Consider the following 16,838-nt stretch of genomic DNA (forward strand, 5'->3'; position numbering starts at 1 on the left):
TATACAGATAGTTATACACAGAGTGGTTCAGGAGTCTCTCCTCTCTCAGAATGCTGCTGGTGAGGTTGGCTGGAAGCATCTCTCTGCCTTTGCCATCTCAGATGGGATGCTCACGTGGGCAATGCCAGTGGGTCAGTGAGGGGCACATCTTGTTCACAGGCTTTAGCTGGGCACTGAAAGGAGCCCATGTTCATCTGCTGTGTCTAGGATTTTACAGATGACTGGGGACTCCACCTTGAACAGAAGGGACGGAGTGTTAAAGATCATGAAATCACTGATAAACATTTACAAGAGATTAAGGACAAGAGGCACAGTATTCTAGCATCACTCTAAATTTTTGGGGTTTTTTTGCTTCCAAGATTGACCTTTGTAGCATATTAAGAAGGCAATTACTGTACTTAGTAACCACCCTCCTTCCTCGGAGCAAATGCAGCTTCCAATGAAGAGCCCCTGCAAGGAAGGGCCTGTTTTAAACGTACTCCTGGAGATTTCCACTAGGGGGCAACACTCGACCTTAGGGAATTCAAGTGTATCTATACATACCCCAAGGATGTATTGGCAAGAATGAGGCTCTAACATGTATATGGTCACAGCATGAGGAGAATCTGATTCTTTACATCTGAAAACAGAAGAGAGACTTTCGCATTGTCTAGCACATCATGAGCACAAAGCTAAACCATGTTATTCCCACATATCTATGGCATTTCTACTAGGCTGACAGTCATGGCTTTATGAAGTGAACAGAGGCTTTCACCTCTGACAGAGACAGAAACACCAGTTTACTAAAAAAGTTAACTTACTTCAATTTCACAGTCACCTGCCTTGGCTTGTCTGTTAGGTCGCAAACATCTCCGTTTCCATAGAAATGAGACACCATCCTGCCACAAAGGATTGGAGTGGAAAAGTTTGGAGATAATAAACAGAGTTCTTAAGCACACAGTGAACCTGTGTGATACAGCATCTCATCATTCAGAAGTGCTGGAGCACCTCTCTTATGAAGGCAGGCTGGGAGATTTGGGGTTGTTCAGCCAAGAGAAGAGAAGGCTCCTGGGAGACCTTATAGCAGCCTCCAGGAAAACTGAAGAGGGACTTTTTAAAGGCATGTAGTGAGAGAATGAGGGGTAATGGCTTCAAACTGGAAAAAGCCAGATTTAAGTTAGACGTTAGAAATGCATTCTTCACCATGAGGGTGGTGAGGCACTGGAATAGGTTGCCCAGAGAAGGTGTGGAGAGTCCAACCCTGGGAAGTGTTCAAAGCCAGGCCAGATGGAACCTTGAGCAACCTGGTCTATAGGTGTCCCTGCCCACATCAGAGGGTTGGAACTAGATGATCTTTAATATCCCTTCCAACCCAACCCATTCTATGATTTGTCACATATTTAACTCCAATACACAGAACAAAGATGTAGCATGCTGTGCTTCACTTACTGCGGAAGCAAACCATTGTTCACTACTGGAAGATTTTTCCCTACATCTCCAAAGTATGGAATTACATTTTCTGATGTTGCATGTTTGTTTGGGGGCATGGAAATACTACTACTACTACTACTAATTTGCATACTGTGCTTTTTACTTTATTTTATCTGTTGGTATACTGAGCACTCAGGCACTGCAGAAGTGGGCCCCACATGACAATACCTGACTGTCCGAGTGCCATCCTCTCTGAAGTAGTAGGTTCGAGCCGCATTCTTCCGGGACCATTCAATGTGCTCCTCTCTGCTCCAGGTACCCACAACCACAGATGTCTTGCCACTTTCCTTATCCTAAAAAAGCAAAAGCTGATCGTTACACCTTGCAGGATATGGTTAGCAGTGAGGATGTTTTAATGATGTGATAAATGTCACTTCTAGAGCAAGTCTGCTACTGTTCACAGAACATGTTCTTGCATTTGGGACAGATTGTGACTGATCTTGTCTTAGGATCAAGAGTGAAATTTATGTTCTCTTCAGAACAGCCACTCAGGCTGTATGAGCTGATAAAAATGTCTGAATCACCACAGGTGCACTCCCACAAAACCCCATGTTTTTTTCAGCCTTGCTTATCACTGTGCTCTATATGGCATGGTAGCTACATTCCCCTGTGTGCTCTGCAGCAGTACATGGAGAATCTCTTTTCTGAAATCCAGCTTCTTAAACCCAAGATGTTGATCAGTTGAACAAACAAGTATTTAAACATACCTCATGATACTGGTGAACGTATTTGCCGTAGCAGAATTCGTACTTCCACCAACCAACACCCTTAGGGAGAGGAATAATTTCAGTGTTAAAGCCAAGCCCCCAAACCAAATATAATACCCCAAGACAACCACATCCCTTTCTCTCCACACCCTAACCAATGGTCTGTAAACCTCCATACCTATGAGAGATGTTGATGCAAGGTTTCCACTGAGAGAGAATCTCTTACTAGGCTAATTGACATAGGCAAGGGATGGAATAAATGAGTTTAATCAAAGAGTTTTGGAAGAGCCACACAAGACCAAATTCTTTAAACTAGTTGTATGCTTCCTGATCATCCTCTAAAGAAATACCTTCCTCATTCAAAGACAGGGAAGCTTCAGATACCTCTTCTCTGCTGGCTGGTCTCTCAAGTTTGATCAGAATATTTTTTTCTTCTCATGTATCAGTGCAGGGAAAGGCAATTATTGTAAGAATGCAACTACCAGAAAACAAACAAACCAAATACATAAAGCAGCACATGCAGTTATGAAGCAGCATATTTGTTATACACAGCTTTATTTCTCACCCCATGGAAGCAATAGGAACCACTAAGAAATTCTTTTATAAGCTGGTCATCAGTCAGTTTGGAGATGTGAGTGGTGCCCACAGTTAGTAGCTGATGGCTTCCAACAGCAACAGGCTTGTGAATTGCAGAAAATTTCTCCTCCTTTGGTGAACGTATTTCTTCCTGAAATTGAAGTATGCACAAATACGCCTGTTTAGGTTTTGTAAGTCCCTTGTGCAATCTTACCAATTATATGAATTTATTTAATACTAAATGAATTTGGCTGTGAGAAAAGTTTGAAATAATTTTTTTCACTGTCTTCAGCATAGCTGAAAAAAAGATCAAAAGTCAAAAACTTAACACAGGCTTACAGAAGTTTCACATTAGTAGCTCAATTCTACTTGCTTTGTTTTCCTTCCAAATAAGATAAGGTTACAGATGATGTCAACAAGCTTAAAGACCAACACGGTCTTACAGAGGTGGGTAAGAGAACGTAATCCAGGGAACTGGAAGAGTTATATTTGTAAAGAACATGGAAAATAAATATTATTCTATTTAAAATCCCACAAGTCCTACCTCCTTCATCCTTCTGAAAGGCATCTTCAGCATTTCTTGCTGCTTCTCCAGCTGTTCCAGATTATGGGGTTTAAGTGGGGATCCGGGCAGAGACTGGCAGAAGATGTCATTCACAGGGGAAGCCCTGAACCTGGCCAAACAATACATCATTTATTATGCCTTAAAGTAAAACCAGACTTTTTTATTGCTCTGAGCTTCAGACTGAGCTGAGGTGCATATATTTGTCATACTGCATATACAGCCATTATTCCTTTATCACTCTCTTCATGAGTTACACCTGCAAAAAGCATCTTATATCAGGAAAGCAAAAGCAAAAAGAGGAAGCAGAGAAAGAGAGAGCTTTTCCCTTGGTTTATAGAGATCTAGGTCTCATTAAAACATAACAATAATAACAAACAAACACCAATACACTTTAACAAAGAAGAGTAGTCTGCAATACCCAGTAGTAACTGTGTATAATCACCACTGTAGCTAAAACACTTCCTAAGCAGTAATTGCACTCTAGATTAAATAAACCCCATACCAAAGAAGCCTAGCTTTGCCTGAATGTTAAAGACCTTAAGACTAACAAACAGATACAGTAGACAATGCTGCTTCTCTCTGCCTGCATCCCTGTCCCAAATTCCCAGCAATCTGAAGTCAATTTAGATCCAATTAAGAATGACAACTAGAACTAGTGACTATACTTTTGCTGAGATAAGATGATGGGTGTAGAAGAGAAGTGCTGATGGCTGAAGTACAATTCAGAGCTGATTGAGGAAGCTATGACAGGAAAACTGCACTTGGTTTGTTTGGTGTGACCTCTGCTGTGCAGGGTTTCCAGCCTGCTGTCTCCACCCAGCTTTATTTACTAAGTAGGAAAATAAAGAGCTTGCATGTTTATTTTCAGTATTTCCTGCTAGTGGCCAGGAAGTGTTTCACAGAAAAGAAAAGTATTTCCTTTATTCCAAAGAAAAAATACTCCCTTTGGATAGAGGCAGCAGATCAAGATTTCTTTCCTCAAACAATACAACAATTACCCTGTGTGCTTTTTATTTTCCTGCTGATACAGGGGCTTAAATGACTCGGGTAGTAAACATATAGTAGTGCAAGAGCTAAGTGCCACAGATAACACAGTATTACCAGACCCACCCACATGAGAAAATTTGTAGTTGATACTAAATATTTAACATCATCACTTATCTACTCCATCTGGCAAGTGTTTATAAAATGGATAGTTGAGGGTTGTGTCCTTTAGATCTTGCTGCCTCTTTCAGAACAGTGATTAAATACTCACTTGTGCTGACACTGTGTATGTGGGGATTTGGAAGTCTTGTCCCTTAATTCCCTCTTTATTTGTATGTTCTCTTCCATTTGCAGTTCTGTCTACACCCTTGAAAGGTCAAAAGCCTGTACTATTGAGGCTATGGGTACCCTTTAGATGCATGGTACAGTTCACAAAAAAAAAAAAAAAAAACAAAACAAAACAGAAAAAGAATCCTAAATTTGACTGTTGAAAAGTAACACTGAAACTGAATTCTTCAAGTGAAAATGACTTGCAGAGCTGAAGGTAAGGCAATAAAGCAGGACAGAGACTAATGGGAGCTCCTTAAAATGGGAGTACTGCTAAAATAAATGCTAAGGTTATGGCTGAAAGCTGTGCTTTGTTTTCATAAATTAGAGAAGTCTGTGCACCCAAATAATGGACATCTGCAGTCTTTCAATACCACAACGATGATCTTCCAAACCCTGAAATCATAAACTAAGAGGAGACTGAATGTTCTTAATCTGTCTGCAGCCTTAAAGTGTTTCTTCAGAATGACACAGCTAGAAACATACCTGTTGAAAACAGGGATACTCCCTATCTGCTTCCTACAGGGGATCAATTCCTAGAGACTTACAAAATGCAAATGTTGTGCAACTTAACTTGAAAAATTAAGATTTGGCAAAACTGCACTTGCTAAAGTATGTACACACGTGTCATAGCTCCCTACCAGAAACCACAGCAGGATATATCACTTACATGCATGAAAACAGATGAAAATGTGATGTTAGCCAAACTGTGAGTACCATACCTGTATTTAGGATGGCTGCATAACAGCGGTGTCAATATAACCACTTCATATTCACAGGTTGTAACTTCTGCTACTGAAAGAATCTCATGTTTAGCTTCTGGGTGACAGATGTACATCACTGTACTTGACCTGGGCAGGTTCTGCCTCAGGCTACAAGGTGTGCCATTTCCCATCTCCACAGGATAGTACGGGGTCATTTGGCCTTCTATATTTTTTGTAGGTATCTAGGTGAAAGAAAGTTTAAGTTAAGAATCACAGTAAAGCTCCTCTGACTTCAGAAACAAACAAACTACGTTACTGCACTGTGCATAACCAGCACTACTGGATTGAAAATGGCCCCTGTGTAGTTATTTGATGGTTCTGCAACATCCAAACATGTTCTGGTTTATTACCTCCAGCATAGCACTGCACAAAGCCACATGAGCTCTGGTTGCAAAAGCAGCTGGTTGCTCTTCATGAGCTGCCTGACATTTCAGTTCTAAGAACCCAGAGTACCATGACAGCTATGCTCACCCTCTAGTCTAGGAGATGAGGACATGTGTGTAGCTCTACCAGACAGGGCTGGCCAGGCACATCACCTTCCTGCTTTTACCAAAATGGTAAAAATCTCTCTCATGGCTCCTATCTTGGAAGCAACTAAAGTTCCTGGGTGCCTAAAGTTCTGTTTGTGCAAAAGCCATGCTGGAACCCACATGGAACCTAGACCTTTTTCTACTTGTCTGTAAGTTTTCAACACACAAAAAATCAGACTGTGGTCAGGACACTAACTTGGGGACCCGAGACCCTTCTGTATCTCACATGCTTTGGTTTATAAACCATGCCACCCTGCCATAGCTTTCTCCTCCTGAAAAGAGTTCCATTAGTAATGAAGTGATGAGGCTAAAGAATGGACAGGCTGGCAGCTTAATTTCTTGAGTACTCCTCAGCTTCTATTCATTTATCCACTCTATACTTCAAAGATGAGAAATGAAAATATATTCTGGTTGTGTACAAATGGCTGACAAAAAGGGCACCAATGTCTTCCCTTTCCCTCTTCTTGAATGAAACAGCTGATCTTTCAGTTACAACTGTAGTTACACTATGAATAGTTTAGTTTTCTTTAGTTTTATTTTATTGGTAATTCCAAACTCAAACATCCTTCAGGTATTTCCATTGCTTTGCTATAAAGTTAGTAACTCGGAATGGAGATTTGGGGCCTAAACCAATGGAAGAAGGAAGCACAGCTGTAAAAAGTTTCAGGGATTTTGTTCAGCATTTTTTTCCTTCACAAAATCCACCAAAGTGTCATTAAGGGAGCCAGAATCTCTGATGTAGCTGGAAAAAATAACTGTCACTAGATCATAATGTGACTTTGTGGTTACATGTATAAAGGTGAATACATAGTTCATCTCATTTAAGTTTAATATAACTTTAATAGGAGTAAGTAGAAGGGCAAGAAATGGGACTAGCTGGCCCAAATAAGCTTTGACTGATAATCAAAAGTGAGAACAGTGCAGCTCAGGAACAGAGCTTCATTTTTTGATGCTCATTTTGCAAAGGAGCTTAATTTCCTCATCCCACATTAATTGCCTCCATAGCAAAAGTTAAAATAAATGTTTTTCACTTGCCTCTTTTGTATTCTCTTTTGGACTTTCCTTCTCTTCTTGATCTAGGGAATAATTAAGAATGAGGTAAGCATAAAGTCTCAGAACTTGAAATAAAACGAAGTTATATACAGAGAAATTGTTTTGTGTTTGCTAGTACTTTGTGTATACACTGCTGAGTCAGTTCCATGAACTTGCAGGTACAAAAGAGGAAAGAAAGGAAATTAAAAAATTTTATCTGGCATCCAGAGCAAACAGAACAAAACACAAGTTACCATCGTCTTAAAACAATTTTTCAGTTGTAGGACAGGTCCAGTCCTGCCCTAGCACCACAGGAAGGCCAGGAGCACATCACTGATGCTATTCTGCAAGGGGTAGCTGACTGCTCTTCAAAGGAGTGAATTACAGGGTGGGACAGTAAGCAGACAAGTACTTCAGCCCACCCAGCAGCGAGCCTCAGAGGGTACACTCGTTGTTCTTAAGAAAAGTAGAGTGAATTGCTGCACGGGAAGTGTAGCAAGAACACAGTCTGCCACCTAAGCAGAAAGGACAGGGATCAACATCCCAAGACTCCAATAAGATAGTCTGAAATATCATCATATGTAACTTCAGCTTTTAACCCCAAAAAAGAATTGATAACTCAAATTTAACATTATGTTTCCTGTACATCTGAGAGAATTGGGTATCTCTGCACAGAATTAATGAGCACAAATGAGCACTCTAACTCACTAATGAAGAAATGACAAACAGTGCAGTTTCTGAAGCCATGTTTCTTTTCAAGAGTCAGTTACCTAACTGAAAGCTGGAGGTAGGAATGTAAAAGAATGGGATTAACAGTGCTAAATTCCCTCCAAGACTGAGGTGTTCAAGTTAATAACTTTCAGAAAAAGTGGTGCCCACCTTTTACACGCTAGCCTGAAATGAAAGAAAACAACTTATTGTCTCTATCAACACTGATGAGCACTTAGTCTGTGGATTTTTGGAGTTCTTTGGACTAATTACTGCAAAAGTGCTCAAACAGGTAAGCAAATTTTGGCAGATACAGCCACAGAATTTCCAGCATCAACAATAATTTGCAGGCAAATAAAATGGAAATGCTCAGAAAATTATTCTAAATTATTCTAAAGTGACATTTGAATTTGGGGTCTAACTTCCACCAAAGTCTCCAACATTTCTGCAGATGTGCACCAAGATCCCTAACACAATAAACTCTCAAACAGTTCCAGGGATCAAATCTACCTGCAAAGGCTGTGAGTGTTTGTGTTTGCAGACTGTGTTTTATTACAAATGAGTAGAGCCCAAGGTGGGCTACACACTCTGCCCTCTGCCTGTAAGTCTTAAAGACACTTCTCCCCACCCAAAAAAAGATTATCAACATTATCAAAGCCTGGTCTGTCATATATTTATTTCTTATATTATGTATTTTCTTTCCCTGACACTAATTATTGCAGATTAATTACTCCAATTAGACAGCATGGCTGAATTGACAGGATGGATGCAAACTGAAAATGTACTGTAAAAAATGAGTAATCTATAAAATTATGTTGTATTGCACTGGGAGTCAGTTTTCCACAGCATATTTCTTAGCCAGTAATAATAAAAAACAACAAAACAAAGAGTTAAATTAGCATCCATAAAACAAAATAGTCTGAAACAGACCTGGTTCTGATAATGGGTTCTTCATCATCATGTTTCCCAGATAATACTCCTGGATGTTTATCTTCTACAATTGAAAAAAGTTAAAACAAATTTCAGTTGCTTTTGTCCTTACTTTCAAGCATACAGCAATTGAAGTCTTCGAGAGGAGTTAAGCACAAATATGCCATTGGAAAAGGGTGTTGAAAAGACTAAGTTGTAAGAAGCCTACCTGCCCTGTTTCCTTCTCCTCGTGATACTGACGGATGTGTTTCCCATGGCAGACCTCATAAGTCCAGTAAGATTCAATCTTGAAAAAATACAAATTCTGTTTAGATACGTTACACCCCAAAAAAAACCCCAGAAATTCCCCCAAATTTTGGCTTTTGCAGCAGCGAAATGCAGCCCATGAAGGTGTGCTTAGGCACTCTCAAAACCAACAGTATAGTGAATGGTCTCAGTGGTCCCCAAGCATTTTGCCAATGTCAGGAATCCAGTCATCTTCAATTATATGATCATGAAGCTGTAGAGACCTTATTTTGCACTGACTCAATACCTGAAGTTTCAGACATATTTTGGCATAATGGACTGGACTGTAAACTTCTGATTAGCATTTCAATTATCAACACAGAAGTAACATACTCTATATGAACAGCTACTTTGCTTGAAAAGAGGTTCCAGCAATTCTCTTGGAGTAGGACCTTTATAGTCCTTTTCTTCTTCCTAGAACAGAAGAGTATTTCATTACATTAAAATCAGCAGTAGTACTGAAGATTTCTCACCTAGGCTGAAGCATTCCATAGAGTCAGTCATTCAAAGGGTGAGAGCTATGTCAAAACAGAAGTGCCCACCAACAGAGGAGCAAATTACCAAGAATAAACCTCACCAAAGGCCTCCTCAGTCTACCTTCTCTTCTACAAAAGTATTTATATACTTTTTTTTTGCATTTAAACCCCACATTGTGCACTCAGGTTTCCAGTTAAGGAAGAAATGACAGAGAAAAAAAGCTTGTATTATTGGTGGTAGAAGCACTACTGAGACAGCGTTTTCATATATGGTGATCATGACAGCAGTGTTAACCTTTACAGTTGTTTACTGGCCTAGAATTTGACAGTAATACTTGAAATAAATAATAACCCAAACAACTATAGACCTAGGAATAAAGAGAACATTAGGGGAATTGTGTGTTGCCAAACAAGGACTTCAGATTGTTCACACTGGCCCCACTTAGTACAGAGCTAGTATAGAATACAAAGTGAAGGCATCTGCCTTAAATGAGATGGTTTTCCTTTTACAGGAAAAGTCTTCTGTTTTGGAAGGAAAAAAAAAACAAAACCCTATAGAGACTTGTTTATAGATTATAGCTACAAAAAATCCTTGACTGGACTTACCTCATTGCCACTTGCTATCAGTGGAAGAATACATTTATATTTTTCTTTATCTACAGTGGTCATTATAATGTAGTTATCCTCTTTGTACAGGACACCAGTCGTAGGCTAAGAAAACAAGCATCCTATGGATTAGTCAGGTGAAATTCTTGATGCTACTTGTTAAAAATATTTCTGAATTCATGAGTGGTAGAGGTAACTCATAGAGCAAGTGGCATAGATTTTAATTATATCACATGACGAGGCTTTAGCATTTAAGCTTGAAGTAGCTTGCTAGTATTTGCTTGACTTCTCCTTTGCTTTGATCCTTCTACCTCCATCCACACTCCTCTGACTCCAGTTTACATCCAATAGCCATTACATTTTGCAGCCAGCCATACACACGTTGACTTCTGGGGAGTCTTCCCTGGGATTTTCCCAGATATCAAGCTTAAACTATGGCCTAACGCCCTCCGGTCTGGTGCGTGTGTACTTTCTGCTTGTCACCAGAGCCAAACCCAGGGTGCTTTGTAAGGCAGGCACCACCGAGGATGTTCGGAGAACACCCCAAGCTGAAACACACCGTGCCGCGGGTCTTGAAAAACAACCGCCAAGTGTGAGGGGGGCTCTGCTGGCTGGACCTAACTCCTGCTGCCGAAGTTACCTACGAACAGTCCAGCTCCTGAGCGAGGGAGGCTGCGGAGGAGAAACCCTCGCACTTCCCTCATATCCCACTCACAACTCCCCTCACAACCCCGCCCCGGTACCGACCAGGCTGAACTCGGCGCCGGGCCAGTTCACCCTGAAGGGAATGTCATCGCTGAGCTGCGGGAGAGAGCGGCCGCCCTCCGCCACAGTAACTGCCGCCAGCAGCCCACAGAGCAGCGCCCGGGGTACGGCCGGGACGGACGCCCAGTGCCGGCAGCCCCTCATGCCGGCCGGCGGCTCCGGGGCAGAGCGGGCAGCGCCGCCGCCACGTCTGCTTCCGGCGGGGCGGAGCGGGGCGCATCAACATCCGGGTCACCCTGTGCTTGAGGTGGGAGGCTGTAGGTGAGTATGAGTGGGGGCATGGCAGGAAGATTAGCAGGGGCTGGGGCTGTTGTTGCTGTGTGAAAACCCCCACAAAAAGAGGGGATGGCGACAGCCCTAAGCTGTTAGCAGCAGCAGCGGGAGTGGGGAGCGCTGCGGTGGCGACCCGAGGGTGTGGCGTGTTCCCGCCTAGTCGCACGAGGGGCGGAAGCCATGTGGGAAACAGCTGCGGTCGCATTGATTCTGTAACCGATTTCAAACTACCAGGCCCTGCCGCTGTAGTCCCTCTTTGCTCTCGGGGCGAGCTCCTCGGTAGCTCCCCTTGTATCTCTAGGCAGAAGCCAGTGGATTCGTCACACACACACAAAATAATAATAATTTAAAAAAGGCTCTGCGCTGAGGACTTACATCAGCAAAGCCAGCCTCAGCTTTGCAGGTCAGTACCGGAGAAACGGACTTGGTAGCCTCCGGTGCTGGAACTGTATTTTTTTACATCAGCAGAGCGTGCAGCGGGAGTGCTGAAGCATCCCTGACTACACTGTGCTGTGTTTTCCTCTTTTTTCACAAGTTTTTGCTGATAGAGTAGTGCCAGCAAGATTGATATAAGTCTGGGAGATACACAAACAAAGGTTAGGAACAGCATTTAATGTTGCAATAAATATCCCGAAGCCCTTAATTGTGTCTCCTTTTCGAACTGGAGACATGGAAGTAGAAAACTGGGTCAGGTGACTTGCTAGTTAGTGATAGGGTGACATACGGGGATAGCAGTCATGTGCTGGCAACATACAGTGATTCTTCATACACCCTCATGAGCAGAGTGGGCACTGAAATATTCAGTGAGAGAAGCATATGAGTGCAAAGGAAGGGGATGATACCAGGAAAAAAGCCAGTGGCAGTGGAGAAAGGTAGCTGTGGATGACGTGTCGCAGATTCTGGTGGCTTGGTTTGCAATGTTTTGTTGTGTTCTTCATCACTCTCTTGCTAGCAACTTGAACACTTACACTGGGCAAAACTATCTGAGTTTGAACTGTTTAAGTAAATGTCTTGTAATCCCTTGGCTGACTTTTGCTTTGATCAGAACAATTTGCAGGTAGGTGTAAAACGTGAGATAGATTAAAACTTTATGAAGTGGCTGCGTCGTGTCTATTCAATACTTTTGTGTTTTGCTGCCATAATATTTTTGTTTCAGTGTGTTTTTCCTCCCTCTTAAACTGATACTGGAGTAGATATAGTTGTACTGGGAAAAGAATTAATCTTCCAGTTGAAGCACGTGCACAATGAGAGGAAAGCACCAGGAGGATATCTGCAGAGAAGACTTGTGTTGCAAAAAGGATGGAAGGATGCAGGCAAGACTTTGAGATAAAGGAGGGCAGCATTTAAAAGGGACCTACTTGAATAAAAAAGGACCAAGGAGTGAGGATGAAGTTGGATTAATCAGCGCTGAAGTTAATAAAATGAGTGTGTAGTCAGTGTTCAGCTTTTGTGGAAGGTTGTTAGAGAAATCTAATTACTTAAAAAACAGCCTCTTTCTAATCTTGTGAAAATTCTGCAGCACATAGTAAACAGTCAAAATACAGATCCCTGTTTGGGGCTTGCTGTCCTGATGTCTTTTTACAGCTCCTCTGCCACTTAGTAGCTTGGCTGAACAGTGGAGAATTGCATCGTAAGAAGTTTGTTACGCATCTGACAGGCGTACACACTTGGTTACAAACAACAGGAGTAGGTGGGATGGGGGAGCTCTAGTGTTTGGGTTTTTTTCCACATTCTCAGCTCCTAGTTTGAGTGAAGCCTGTATCCAGACATATACCAGAAGGAATGCGATGGGATATAAAGCAGAGTTAAAAATTATGAACTTCAGGAAATAATGATATAAACCAGTGATACGATATGGATGGGGATGCTGCAAGCAACTCTTTAGCTTTTAACAGTATCACTTTCATACAACATGGTGTGGTTTTTTTGTTTGTAAGTGGGGGGGTTATGTGCAAACAAGTATGTTATTTTCTTATATTTCTTAGCAAAACTGCCTGAAATGTTCTGGCTGGTGGAGTTTCTGTTAAGGCTGTATGTTTCCTCTTTTTGTTTGGTCACTAAAGAACTGCAGTATGGCATGATGTTATCCTTGTATTTCTGGTAAAAATTGTTCTACTGAATGTGTTCAACTGATTCTAAGAATTACCAAACACAACTAGGATGCACCGTAGTTATGTTTGTGAAGGACTTCCGTCAGATACAGGTTTCTAGAAAGCAGTTTATTATAGAAAGACCCTGGTCTTTACCTACCCTTGTGAAAAAAAGTAATTTGGGAGCATGAAAGTGGGGTAAAGATGTAGTGATACAAAAGTAAGGAAATCATTAACAGTTCCTCTTTCTGTGTCATAAGGATTTGACAGTTAGCTTTGGTTCATTTTATAGAAAATAGGGACAGACAAATGGTTGAAGAAGGAAAGAGAAATTATTATTTGGCATCCTAAAAGAAGCTGGTAGTTACAGACTGTTGATTTCCTCTGCTGGTGAACTTTTTATTAAGAAATGCAGATCTGTTTACAGAAGTTTGGTTGAGTCAGATGACACAAGTTTTGTCAGTAGCAGTCCAAATGTGTTTTAAGTGTACTTAAAGTAAGATGTTGCATATTCGGGTTATAGATCGATACAGTCACAGAAGATGACTGCGTATTTAATGACTTGTTAATTGATCATGCTAAGGAATATCAGGCATTACATAAACTACTTTTTAGTATCTGCTTTTTAATTTTCACTCACATTATAGCACAATTAATTTAAACTGTATTACTGCATTCTTTGTACAAACTTGACTTTTTTTTCCCCTGTAATTTAAATGTAGGATTTCTATTCAGGAGATCCCAAAATAATTTAGATACATCAGCATATGTACTGCTCTGTACTAATCCCCTTCAGCAGCATAGGGAGGGTCTGTCTTGATCAACTGCTGGAAAAGGTCTTTTCCTAACAAATGGCCTTAGAAACTTTCCTGTAGGGTGATAGAAGGAAAGACCACTGCCACATACTACTGCATACTGCTGCTTTCTTATGTGGACGGACAGACGTCCATGCTGGCTGCTTGGACATTTGAGTCTGTGGATCCCCGGCAGTAAAATCTGACACCACAGGTAAGGCCATTGTTTCCTCAGTTTGGAAACAAGAGGTAGCTTCATGTCTTAGAATACTTTAGGTTGGAAGGGACCTTTAAAGGTCATCTAGTCCATCCCCCTGCAGTCAGCAGGGACATCTTCAACTACGTCACATTGCATCCCTGACCTGGAATGTTTCCAGGAATGGGGCATCTACCACCTCTCCAGACAACCTAGGCCAGGGTCTCACCACCAACATATAAAAAATTTATTCACTCTGTCTAGTCTACAGCTCTCCTCTTCTAGTTTAAAACCATCACCCCTTGTTCTGTCACAACAGGCCCTATCAAAGTCTGTCCCCATCTCTCTTATAGGCCACTTTAAGTAGAGAAGCCACAGTAAGGTCTCCCAGGGTCCTTCTCTTCTCCAGGCTGAACAATTCCAACTTCCTCACCCTATCCTCACAGAAGCTCTAGTCCTCTGATCATTTTTGTAGCCTGCTCTGGACCTGTTCTAAGAGGTTAATGTCCTTCTCGGATGGAGGCCTCCATACCTGGACTCACTACTCCAGTTTGCAGTATGTGTCTGCTTGCGTAATGAAACCATATCTGAAATCTCTGCAATTTATCACAAATTTAGATTTAGTCCTAACCAGCAGGAAAAAAAAAAAGCATATATGGCACATAAAAAGTGTATTTTTTTTGTTTGTTTGTTGTTATGGGGTTTTTTTGTGTGTGTGTTGAGTAAGAGATCTGGAAGCATACTGGGCTTTTGGTGGTGATTTAAGCTGTAGGAGGAGTGGTGGTTCCAATCCAGCAAGGACAAATGTGTATTTACAATGCCTTAAGTAATTCCTAATGTTAACACAGTGTAAGACTGCACAACAGCAGCTCTTGATTATTGTTCTTCATTAGCTCCAACAGCATACCATAAAAAGATGCAATTAGACACACACCAATGTACACCGCATCAATATCACACATTCATAAATGCGAATTGTACTGAGCTTGTGTGCACAAACTGGAACATATGACAGATATCATTGCCAAGTTTTCTGATCTGGAAAGTAAATGAACCAGTAATGTCCTCAGTATAATCAGAGATACAGAATGTAGGATTGCACATAATCACAATGCCCCAAACAGTGCTTCAATAATTAGAGGGAATCATCACTGATTTTTTTTTTTTTTTTTAAATCATTACTTACTGTAATTGTCCCCTGCCCTGTTTTAAGCAACAAGGACGTTTTTCAGGAAAGACCTGTAAAACAACGCAGAGTGGACATGCCATTGTACATGTTTTAACACAGCTTCAGCTCTGGGCATTTCAATGACAGTCACTACATACAGACACTGAAAAGTTCTGCGCATACTCTTCTGAGCATACTCACAGCTCAATTACTTGGGTTTGCTTTTCCACTGAGTTATGTCAATCTTAAACCAGCACAGTGCAAGGGACAATGAAGAGCTCTGAAGGGTATTCCATCAGTTTGCAGGTAGCTCGTGTGTACTAATGGAAACTTGGGGCGTCTGTACACATTATTATTTTGCTACTGTGATTTACTTCTGCAGTTTAGAGTAGTCCATCAAGTGATACCCTATCATGTACTCTTGAAATAGTGGCATTCAACTATTAATAGTAAACAGTGGCTTCTACAAACAAACACATTTTTTTTCTTCCCTCAATCTGTGCTTGAGACATGCCTGAGACATTAAAATTATAATGCAGCATGTAAAAAATTACAGCTTTCTGGGTTAAATATTTTAAGTGGTCTAATTATCTTGAATTTAGGTTTAAATTTTAATATCCTCTCAACTCTTTATTAACATTCATTTTTGTTAGCTTTTGTAAGTTATTAAGGAAAATAGCAGCTTATTGTTTGACTTTTTTTTCCAGTTGTTCACACAAAATACAGGTTTCTAAGCTATTACCAAACACTTATACATTCTCTGTAGGAAAAATGTGATGTAACATGGTGTTGACATAGCACCTTTCCTATATTAACATACAAAAATATACTTTGTTAAAAGTTAACAAAAATAAATTACATTTTCTGAAACGCAAGATAAGTTCTTGTTGGGACGGAAACGCCATTTGCCTATGTTCTTCCTAAAGTAAGCCTGCTAAACTGGTGGCTTTCAACCCTCTTTGGCTCTCCATGCAACAAACCTAAGGTTACTGTAAAGAGTGTTCCTTTCTTAAGTACCTTTTGACTGAATCCCTGAAACAGTGGTGGAAAATTCCTGGTTTAAAATCTATCCTCAGAAATTGGTGGATTTAAGAGATGGAGTTAGAACAGCACCAAAAGGCAAATAACCAAGATGGGGGTTTCTGAGCATTCTTGCTGTGCTGTAACTGTCATACTCTTAGATATTTTAGTATTTTGGCTTTAGTCTTTATAGTAATGTTAAAAAATAAAATGAGGCACTGGTAGGTTGTGGCTTGTTTGTCTCGAAGTACCCTATGCTTTGGTTTTCAGTGGCTTGAGATAATAAGCCAAGGGAAATAATTATTTCCTTGACAATTAAATGGTTTATCCTTTGTGTTTAAGGACAACCTAATATATAAAAGGGTAAATCTTCAAACCAAGAGAAATTTAAGTGGTTCTTTTGAGATTTTCATTGGATAAATACCCAATATACCCAATTCAAACCTAAAACAGTTTCCTTGCTCCCCTTTCTATAGACACCTGAAAAGAATGTTTAAGAGTGTGTTCTAACAATCAACTACTTTGAATGCAATATTAAAATAAGGAAGATAGCGTGATACAGAGAAACATGC

At 40.7% G+C, this 16,838-nt stretch overlaps 1 protein-coding gene across 1 annotated transcript; it reads right to left on the reverse strand.

Moving 5' to 3' along the window:
- ERLEC1 (endoplasmic reticulum lectin 1) lies at positions 1-10,878 on the reverse strand. The gene is made up of 14 exons (XM_054383512.1): positions 10,708-10,878; positions 9,961-10,065; positions 9,212-9,292; positions 8,802-8,879; positions 8,594-8,657; positions 6,959-6,999; positions 5,352-5,575; positions 3,298-3,427; positions 2,743-2,904; positions 2,178-2,237; positions 1,639-1,763; positions 801-878; positions 544-619; positions 1-234 (listed from the first exon to the last, which is right to left on the reverse strand). The coding sequence occupies exons 1-14, from the start codon at positions 10,867-10,869 to the stop codon at positions 163-165; spliced, it is 1,458 nt and encodes a 485-aa protein (XP_054239487.1). The 5' UTR covers positions 10,870-10,878; the 3' UTR covers positions 1-162.
- Between the last annotated feature and the right edge of the window lie 5,960 nt (positions 10,879-16,838).

The sequence above is a fragment of the Indicator indicator genome, chromosome 9 (genome assembly GCF_027791375.1).
Source record: "Indicator indicator isolate 239-I01 chromosome 9, UM_Iind_1.1, whole genome shotgun sequence".
Classification (NCBI taxonomy): domain Eukaryota; kingdom Metazoa; phylum Chordata; class Aves; order Piciformes; family Indicatoridae; genus Indicator; species Indicator indicator.